General features: G+C 39.0%; 1 protein-coding gene across 8 annotated transcripts in view; it reads left to right on the forward strand.

The window, feature by feature from the left end:
• YAP1 (Yes1 associated transcriptional regulator) overlaps positions 1-4323 on the forward strand; it is a 91560-nt gene extending 87237 nt beyond the window's left edge. For all 8 annotated transcript variants that reach the window (XM_061374486.1, XM_061374488.1, XM_061374487.1 and 5 more), the window contains one exon: positions 221-4323. In XM_061374486.1, the coding sequence (XP_061230470.1) occupies positions 221-459 (239 nt within the window). In that variant the 3' untranslated portion in view covers positions 460-4323. The remainder of the gene's footprint in view (positions 1-220) is intronic.
• Positions 4324-10312: the final 5989 nt, after the last annotated feature.

A 10312-nucleotide genomic window follows, 5' to 3' on the forward strand; every position in this document is an offset into this window, starting at 1 on the left:
ACATCAAAGGTATGTAAAGACTTTGGTCAGTAGGTGAAAAGGTTGAAACAAAGGGCATGTGCTTTGTACATCTGTGTGCAGTCAAGTCATCTTTGTTTTTTCTGATGGATTTCTGTGAATCACATTGCTGTATAATGCAAGAGATGCAGTTGTCCTGATGTATTGTGGGTTGGGCACTTCCAGTATATGTAATACCTGTCTTGCTTTGTGTTATAACCAGGTGACAGTATCAGCCAAAGTAACATACCGTCCCATCAGAACCGTTTCCCAGACTACCTTGAAGCCATTCCAGGGACAAATGTGGACCTTGGGACACTGGAAGGAGATGGGATGAATATAGAAGGAGAAGAACTGATGCCAAGTCTGCAAGAAGCTTTAAGCTCTGACATCCTTAATGACATGGAATCTGTCTTGGCAGCCACCAAGCTAGATAAAGAGAGTTTTCTTACTTGGTTATAGGGGCCTCAGGGAGACTGAATTCTGAATCTGTGAAGGATCTAAGGAGATTAGGACATCTGTATCTGAAGCTCAGAACAAGCCAGTGTGGCACACTTGGGCTTGTGTTCAGAAAAAGTAAATGAACAAATACTCAACAAGATCTTTTGTTTTGCTCTTCCTTGTCCATCGCTGCTGTTATATATTGCTGACTTTTTTCCACAGTTGACTCTGAAGAACAGACATCTTCTTGATCTTTTTCTATTGCTGTTGCAACTACTGTTCAAGGGGGGTGGGGAGGGACGATGAGCCTATTTGGATGACGAGTGCCATTCCTTTTGTCCTAGTGTGCGCTTGCATATCATTTTATCTAAGTACTCAGATTGAGAGTTAATTTCTGCATGTCACTGCTTGTAGTTTGCTCAGCTAGTTGTCTCCTGCTGCCTGTGGCAAGTGGTAAAACATGACATACTGGGGTGACAAGCCAAAAATGATGTATCTGGTCAAAAGAAGTCAATACTGATTTGGAGAAATGACTTAAAGGAGGGCTGAAGACTGTTTGGCATTAAGTGTTTCTACTAGTAGCTCTTTCATTAGTCACAAAGTGCTCTTGTTCATATTTTATGTTATATTAAATCATGAGTCATTTTACATAGAAACATATATGAACTTTGATTATTGCCACGTATTCTAGCCTAACTTTTGTTCGTCAGAAATAGTTTGATTATTTTTGTTAGTTGGTTTAACTGTAGCTGTAGGATGGGAAGTAATTCTAGGTGTTCTTTTTTTTTTAATTAGTGAAATCTAAGTTTTTTTCTGATTTCACATAGTCTTATTTAAATCTGAATTGTCTGCTTTTTTTATACTCAAAACATGCCTATTGTAGCCTGGTAAGCTAGTGAGTACATAAACCAGTATGTTTTGCCTGTAACTTTTTTATTGTTTTAAAGGCTAGCTTTGAATGTAATCAGTAGAATTCATGACCAGTGGCTTATTTTTCATGTTTATTTGCAAGATTTTTAATTAGAATCTGATTGCAGCAATATAAAAGTTAGAATCCTAACTGTCATATGTACAATTCTTGTACGTACTGTAAAGTAGCAGAAACCATTTTAAAATGACAGATGCATCTAATCTCTCTTCTGGTTTTCAGTTTTGATATCTAACTGAGTTTAGATTTTCAAGTCCTTAATGGGGAAAAAAACTATGAAAAATTTCCATAAATTAGCATGGAAGAAGTATGGACTATTAATGCCACTCTTAAGTTGCAATGAAAAGGCTAGAACACCAAAAAACAAATCCTCAAGAAAAATCATAAATGTAATAGTTATCAAATTCTGTTTGGTGAAAAATAAGCCCTGGACACTATACGTAGAAGAATGTAAAGATATGTGTTAGATGGTGGCGTGAGCAGGTAATGAAGTGTATATTAGTGGTAGAGCTTAGTATGGGGTAGAGGTGAATATGAATTATCTTTATTTTAACAGGAAAAGATGTATCACTAAGTTGTTTGCAGGAGTTGACACAGTTTCCAAAGAGTATTTTTAAATGAACAAAATGAGCATGAATCAAACTTTCAGTATAAGCTATGAAGTACTGTGGGGTTTTAGGGTATTTTTCTGATGAAAAACAATGTCACCAGTTAACACCTCTATAACTAAGGGCCTGTCACCATCCTCAATATGAGCCTTTATTTTCAAGGGTGTTTAACATGACTATAAATATACTTTAATCACAAAAGTTGGTTTTGAAAAAAAATCTCAGCTAGCAGGGACTTCTCCTGGGGAGAGATTTTGGGGGGTTCATTGTTTTGCGTTTTTTTAAAGACGTTGATTATTTTTTGAGGAATGAATCAGCAAAACAGAACAAGCCCACGTGTTGTTATTATCATTTGGATTTTTAATGCTTCAGGAATAGTTCTGATTTAGGATAATGTAAAAAATGAAAACTCTGAATCAAGTCTCATTTTAAAAACTGAAGCAGCAGAGGCAGAGAGATTTTAAATTTGCCGCTATAAATGTACATTTACTACTTTATGTAAGGATTTTAGTGTTTGAAATACACAAAATTGTTTGTGGCTTGTTATGGGATACAGGCAGGTTTTAAAATACCAGTTTTCCAAACACATCCACAATGACATATATTCTGCTACACCAATAATTCAGTGATTAATAGGCCACTTATGTTGTGCAATGACACAGTAGCTCCTGAAGCAGTATATTGTGTCCAAGATAGGGGTTTTAGTAGTATTTTTACAGTTTCATTATGAAGTCTTTTCTTTCCTTCAGGAAAAAAAAAGACACTAAGTTTTTGTAACTTGAATGGTCTGACATAAAACCACAACAGCAAGGAAATTCAGAGTTGATTCCATTTCAGTTGTCTTCCACAGTTGTGTCCAGGTACAATAGCACATACAATGCACTGAGTGCAGACTCCTGACATGCTGTACCTTGCTACAACAGCACGGAGTTTAGAACAAATTTTCTTTCCTTGCTTTTGTGTGTTTGTCACAGCTTTAATATTTGAATGTTTTCTTCTCATTGTAGAAACACTAAACAGCTTATACTGTATTTGGTTAGCACTGCTTAGGGTAGATACTGACAAACTGGGAATTCTTGAACTGCTCTAACATGAATTATGTTTTGTGATACTTAATTGATTTAATACATTTCCGTTCTCTCATTTATTAGGAAACATACCATAGAGATGCTGTACTGTTGGCAATCAACACTAATTTGGATTTATTTTATTTCTTTTTTTCATTCTGCAAACACATTGTTTGATGAAGTGGTTAAAATCGTTTGAAATGCAAAAGTGTTTGGGGTAGTATTTTATACTGATGTATATATTGAAACAGAAATCATTGTAATAACTGTAATAGCTATTAGTTATAAATACACTATATGCAGACAGATGGGGCTGTACAATACTGTGCTGTTCAACACCTGGGCAGGGCTACTGCTTGGCAACAGGTTGCAATGACAGTAAACTACACGGATCAAATATTGTACCATTCAGTGTTGGCGCTCACCAATGCAAATGGAGAAGAGATGGTTTCAACATTGATTAACACTACATAGCTTTCACACAGGTGGTAAATTAGTACTAAAGTGACCTTTTCACTTACAAGCATGTTTTTTATACAAATTAACAGGTGTGCCTGTGTAAAATAATGTGTGTTCTGTATCTTGGAAAAAATACTCTCCACGTTTAGAATGTTATATGTTAGAGAACTCTTAAATGCACCCTTGTCAAAAATTATATATATTAGTTACCAATGTTACTTTTAGATATGAGCATGACTGTAAGTTAGGTACTTAGTATGTTCTGTTACATTATTTTTCTTTATGTAATACTTTTTCAGTTGTTTTATTTGGTATAAATATATACTTTGTGCTTAAACATCTTTGTTTGTTTTTAACATTCAGTAGAATGTAAAGATACTGACTTCCTTCAGTGAGATGGATGCATTGAATTGTTGTAATTCCTCTTGTAGTACGTCTGTTCTCATCCCCCTTTGTCACTGCTTTTTAGTCACACTCCAGACCTGCAGACACTGTGCCCAGGCTCACCTAAGAGACAAGGGAGCCGCTGAAGTCAGCGAAGGCTTAACACTAAAGTATACATCTCTGTGTTTGCAATAATGAGGAGACAGTGACTCTGCTGAGCCTCGTACAGCTTGTGTGAAACAATCCTTGCATATGGCACTAGAGTGAGAGCTGGGAACAGAACATCCATTACTACTGTAAGAAAGCATTCGCTTTTTGCAGATAATGCTTGCAATGTTCAGGATCTTCCCACGTAGCAGATACATTTTTGGCTAACTCTTAAGTTTATACGATAATTTGTGGCAGACTATCAATAAAGACACACTATTTTCATTTCCAAGTTTTGACTTTTGAATTGTGAAATATGTAATGACATACCTTGAAAGTGTCTGAAGGTTTCAGTGTAAAATAATCTTGACAGTATTCATTAATTTTAATCTTCTGTAAACCAGAAATTCTGAAAGATGTTTTTTAATGTAATGCAGTTCATGATGGCTGAAGTAATACGCTGTTTGCATTTTAGCAATTCGAGTTGTTACTATTCAGCACTGAAATGCCTCAGTCCTGTGAAATTCATTGTCATTGTGTCCTTTCTTAGTTAAAGATCCAGAGCTTGAGGCTTCTGTCACTTTGTGTTGTACTCCTGAGTTCATAGCTAGGTTTAGTCACTTGGATCCTTTAAATTTAAACCCAACATCACACCTTGGACCTGGTGTGGTTCACTGGAGAGCCAGTGCCAGGCCATGACAAGGCTCTGATTTTATTGCTGATACCACTTTCTCCCAATTATAAGGCAGTGACATGGCAGTAGCTGAAGTATGAGTGACCTTCTGAGGCAGCCCTAAATCGAGGCTATTCTAGCAAAGCAGGATATCTGGTCCAGGTGTTCCAGGTTCACTTGGCTATTCCTTTTGAAATATTCTCAAGGCTTAGTTAGAAATAATTTGTTTCAGTAAGCCAGAAATGTGCTTCCACAGAAGCATTAAATCTTCCCTGTGCTGATGTGCACATTGTAAGCTAAAAAACCATCATTTTTCACCTAGGATCATTAACAAAATAATTACTTGAGATGGGGCTATGATCTCTCTGGCACCTCCTGTTCTGGAGGCTCATTGCGAGACAAAGTGGGGCCATCAATTTTATTTAGAGTATCAGCATACATAGTTTATATGTCCCTGTTGAAGAGTAAAGGTGTGCTGCTTGCCCCTTGTCACCACTTACTGCTAGCAGCAGTTATCCACAGCCACTAAATTGAGATGTCATTGAAATAGGAAGACATCTGTGCAGCATGAGAGCTTTGGATTGACATGAAATGACAAATTGTCTTTAGACAGTAGGGTAGAGCTCTGTACCAACCACTGTATCCAGTACTTAATGTCTCTGAAACAAAAAAAGCCAGTATGTTTTTCTCCAAAGAAAATAGATTGAGGAAGCATGTTGAATAAGAAATGTACGAATACCAATACATCTGACAAAGCTGCCTAGGGTGTTTGTGGAAAACATGATTTTTATTTCTCCTGACAGAGGTTGTAACTGAATGCTACACATATAGGTAATTACTGACTGGCGGTATTTTCTCTATATAGGAATGAAGTTGGTCACTCGTTACAGTATTTTCTATATGAAACTGGCTTGTATAAGAACATGAGAGGCAAAATAACTTTAGTGGATTTTCCTGTTACTATATTAGCAAGTGATTTAAAAAAAAAGGTGGGAGGAAGTTGGGAGCAGCCCCAAGAGGCTTTTATTTGTTGTTATGCAACAACAAAATAGAGCTCCATATAAGGGGTATGATGGATCATCCTGAAATGCCATTTCGCCTTCTCCCATATATGTTATTTCTGAACTCCTCTAGCAGGTTTTGAATTACTGTATTTACCACCTGTGAGTTTTGTTTGCCTGTTATCTAAAGACTGGGACCGTAGCACTAGCTGCTGTTGGTCCCCAAAGGAGAGCAGAGTTTTTCCTCTCTGGACTTCAGCTGTCACCATTTAAAGTCTGTAATACAATGCAGAAGTTAGTCTGACTCCACACTTGCTGCCCAGCCACTGTTGTGGGGTGGTTATTGGCAAGCATGATTTTTTCAAATGATGTTAGATTCCTGTTCTGGTTTGAATTCCCAGAGACTGGAAAAGTTCATCTTTCCTATCTCATTACTTTGATTCCTGTAGCCAGCTCTCTGTCATAGCAGGGGCACTGTCCCTATGGATGGTCCTATGCTCCTAACCAGCACCTCAACCTGAGTTAACAGTGGGGTTTTTTAGAAATGCCAGTTTTATGCAGTCTTCCACTCATTGTTTCATTGTTCAGCATGCAAATACAATTGTCTCAACTCTCTTGGCTGACAGGTGACCCTTTTCAGACCTCACCAAGCAATGTAATCCTTTCATACCCATCATCCACCACTGAAGAGCATGACCTGGAGGTTTAGCTGTAATTCTGGACTTTCAAAGTCATTAGTTGAAATGAGATATTGGTCATGCGTGTGCATGACAAAATCCCAGACCCATGCTTATAAAAAACTGCATGATTCAGGTGGTAATACATCACAGCAAATGGCAGTAACTGAGATGCCTGCTGGTTAGTTAGACCAACACCCTTCAGCCTGTGGCCTGCGGGCTTTGAGGGGCTAGGGATGACTGTAGTTCAGGAAGTGTCTGGCAGAAGGATTCCCGTGTGTCAGCCATACACTTCCTGTGCAGGAGAGATTTGAACTGCTGCTGAGGAAAGTTTTGGTGCCTGCAAAAGGTGCCAGTGGAGAGACTAAAGCTGCCCTGCTACCACAACCTGTACCGGCCAGCACCTCTACCTCTGGCCCATCCGGGACTCCAACAGCTGCTTTAAAGCCCTGGGGTTTAGATCTATGTACACCACTGTAAAACTGTATGGCTTCCTTTATTTCTTAGCTTTGTTTTTTTAGTTAAGACATGACTCTTCTTTAGAAGGTCTTTGCTCATGCAAACTGCCTTCCAGGATCTGGTAATTGTATGGTTATAGATTCCTCAGAAGAATTAATCTGAATGTGACCAACAGAAATAGAAATAGAAATTTCTCTTTGCAGGTTAGTGGCAAGACTGCTAGAAAACCTGTCACCTAAACAGTCCTATCGGTGTCCAAGTTCCTGCCATCCCTATACTAGCCATGGCTCAGAAAATAGGTAGTTTTACATGAACATCTATGATAGCATTAAGACTCAAGTTCCTTACAACTGTGATCTCTGCTGGTGGAGTTTGCTGTTGTGATACATGATACATGAAGACGATTTTGCTTTGTCATCACCTTAAAAATGAAATACTGGAGTGTGGCGAGGCCTGCGAGCAGGAAGGAAGCAGACCTGTGCTGTTGTACAAAGGCAGGGTTTCTTAGCTGCTCTTAGAAAAGTCTTGCTTCTACCAGAGTGAAGACATCTGGTGGGCTAGCTTCCTTGTGGCAACTGGCTTCACATTTGCTTGCATTTTATTTTTGATGTCGCTAATGTCTAACAGACGATGACGTTTTTGAAGTGAGCACATTGGTGACAACTGAAGCAAAGGGTAAAGATGGTTTTTAAACTGCAGTCAGGTACACAGCTGGGTAAGCACTGCCCTGGAGAGAGAGGACTCCCACCTTGCACTGACACATCTGACCTCCTTTTCCACCTTTAAGTGTGGCATTTTACCAGTTCCCAGGAGGACTATGTGGTGTGGTTTTACTTGTGTCCCGGGAGCACTGAAACATTAATGTTTGCAAAACACTTTGAAGGTACAGCATTATTTAAGTGCTTTCTATTCATTCTCAAAACGTGTGATTTTGTGGGTCTTTTAGTAAGTGGCATTACCACAAAGGAATATGATTTTTGCAGTGTAGTATAAGGTATCTTATTCTACTAGCTTAAACCCACAAATACATTACAGACAGGTAATATGTCATTCCATATCAAATGATAACTTTACCTGGTGTGTGAGCACTCGGTAGGAAGGTTGAGCTAATTCAAGCAAGCCCTCCCCTGCTGCTCACCAGTTACCTTGAATTACCTTGTATTTGATGCACAGTTACCACTGATGGATTAATGTGGGCCAGCTCTTCCTTCTCTGAAAACCCTTGTGTCCATGTCCTTAGGTTTTTAGCTGTTTTTCAGATTCAGCTTTCCTTTATCTGGTCTTCTTTCTGAGAAGCCAAAGTAATCTTGTAGGTTTAAAAGTACGTTGATTAATTACGAGCATGATGGGGGAAAAGTCTTGCATCGTTATGTGTATATATATATGCACAGAGTAATGCTGCATGCATTTATGTGTGTATATCTATATATAGAAACTATATGTAAAACACCTCATTTCCTGTCTAAAGACAACTCAGATTCTCATGAGCATTATATTTGTTCTAGGCTCATAAGGAAAAAAAACCCTAATAAAAGTGCCATCCCAGTTATAAACTCTGCATGGCCATTGCTTATTTTTAAATTCTCAGGTTTTTAGGTGTGATGTAGGAATATTTCAATCAGAAAACCACAATGAAGGAGACAGAATGTGAATGGACGTGTTACTCAGCTGTGCTGCCTCTCAAGAAATCAGGCTGGAGTAGTAGCAGCATGCCTCCTGTAAGGTAGTTCGGCTTTGCAGGACTTAAAGGCACCTTGCACACAAAACAACCTAAGCCCAAAGCGGTGGGGTAAAAGAAGGTGAGTTGCCAGTCACTCCCCTCCTGTGGGAGCTCATCTCTTGCTTTTAAGATGAGACAGGAGGAAAGTTGGCTTGAGCAACCTGGTCTAGTGGAATTTGTCCCTGCCCTGGCAGGGGGGTTGGAACTGGATGAGCTTTAAGGTCCATTCCAACCCAAACCATTCTAAGATTCTGTAAGTTTACCTTCAAATTTAATGCCTAATCCATGCTATGCATCTTACCATATGCACATTCTGTAACTGCATAGTTATGCATAACATGCATATACAAAGAAAGAGATGTTTGAATGGTTAAGGAGAGAGAACTGGTATGTTATGGAGCAAAATGTTTGCTCATGGCAGGATTAAATAGCGGATACCTAATAGAGCCAAGTGCCATGTTCCACTGATACGTAGCGCATATTATGCTACTTGGTCGATTTATTCTTTTTAAATAGAGATTAGGATGATTTCGGATTACTTCCCCACCCCAAAGATCCCATGACAGTTGCTGGGGTTTCTTTTGTTTTTGAAGATTTAAGCTGCCTCCATGGGTGGGCCTAGAGTGTTTTAGAATGTATTAACATGCGGATTTATTCTGCACTTGAGTATAACTCTTTCTATGCTGCGACTTTTGTTGCTAGGTATTTCTTTGTTAGAACTGTAACACTGGAACATAAGATGACAAGCTGATGGCCAGGCATCTGAAGCTGATTCAGGGTGCTTTTGAAGTCAGAAGCCTGTGACCTTAGGTTTTGATTCAGCCTTTTGGACTGCGTGCTGTGTTTGCATAGGACCTAGTCTGCTACTGGAACAAAGAGGAGATTTTTATATCCCATAATAGGCAAGCTGAGTGCTCTAAACGCCGCTAGCACTGACTCCAGTGGCCACTCTCTTAGGCTTTTCTTTTTTTTTTTCTTGTTTTCCATTGTGTTGTTTATAAAAATGTATGCTGTACCCTCCCTGTTATTCAAATACTCAGATCTCAGCAGGGATGTTCCATTTTGTGCATTTATAAGTATTAATACATTTGCATGTGTTTGTGAATTGTATTTTGAAATACACAAAATGTGGAGGAGCTCTGCGTGTGCTGTAAGACAAGATCGGACAGTGAAGTGCTTGGAGGAAAAATGGAGGCAAACCACTGAAGACCAATACACAAGTATTTGCTCAGAAACAGCCAGTTACAGGAACTGAAGATGAGGTAGCTCCGTAGATAAAATTGATTTTGTGGCTCAGGAGAGCGTCACAAAATGGAGTTTTTCTGTCTGTTTTTTGCTGTTACAGAAATGCATATGCTCTCATGAGATGCACAAATGCAAATACAGCAGACACAAAGCGGTTCTACATTGGTTGTATCCATGAGAAGCTGGAGTGCCAGTCAGCCTTCTGATTGCAGCATTTGAAGAAAGGCATGGACTGAAGACGGTCCAGAGGAGAGTACTGATGAGGAGATGAGGTTATGTAGTTGGGCCATTTATCTAGAGAAAAGCTAATTCAGTGGTTAAAGATGATCTTCAAGTAAAAAGCAACTGCTACCATGAATGTGTTAACCACAGGGCACAGGAGAAGTCATCAGTTGCACAGCAGGAGGGTAAACTTTAGGTCAGGAAAATGTTTTACTCTTCTGGGTGCCTTGGGGTGGCTGAGGAGGCTGTTTTAGCTCTGAATTGGGAAAATTCAAAGAACGAGT

This window comes from Neopsephotus bourkii, unplaced genomic scaffold (assembly GCF_033783945.1).
Source record: "Neopsephotus bourkii isolate Nb327-2 ecotype Australia unplaced genomic scaffold, CSIRO-AGI_Nbou_v1 NB_1638, whole genome shotgun sequence".
Taxonomy (NCBI): domain Eukaryota; kingdom Metazoa; phylum Chordata; class Aves; order Psittaciformes; family Psittacidae; genus Neopsephotus; species Neopsephotus bourkii.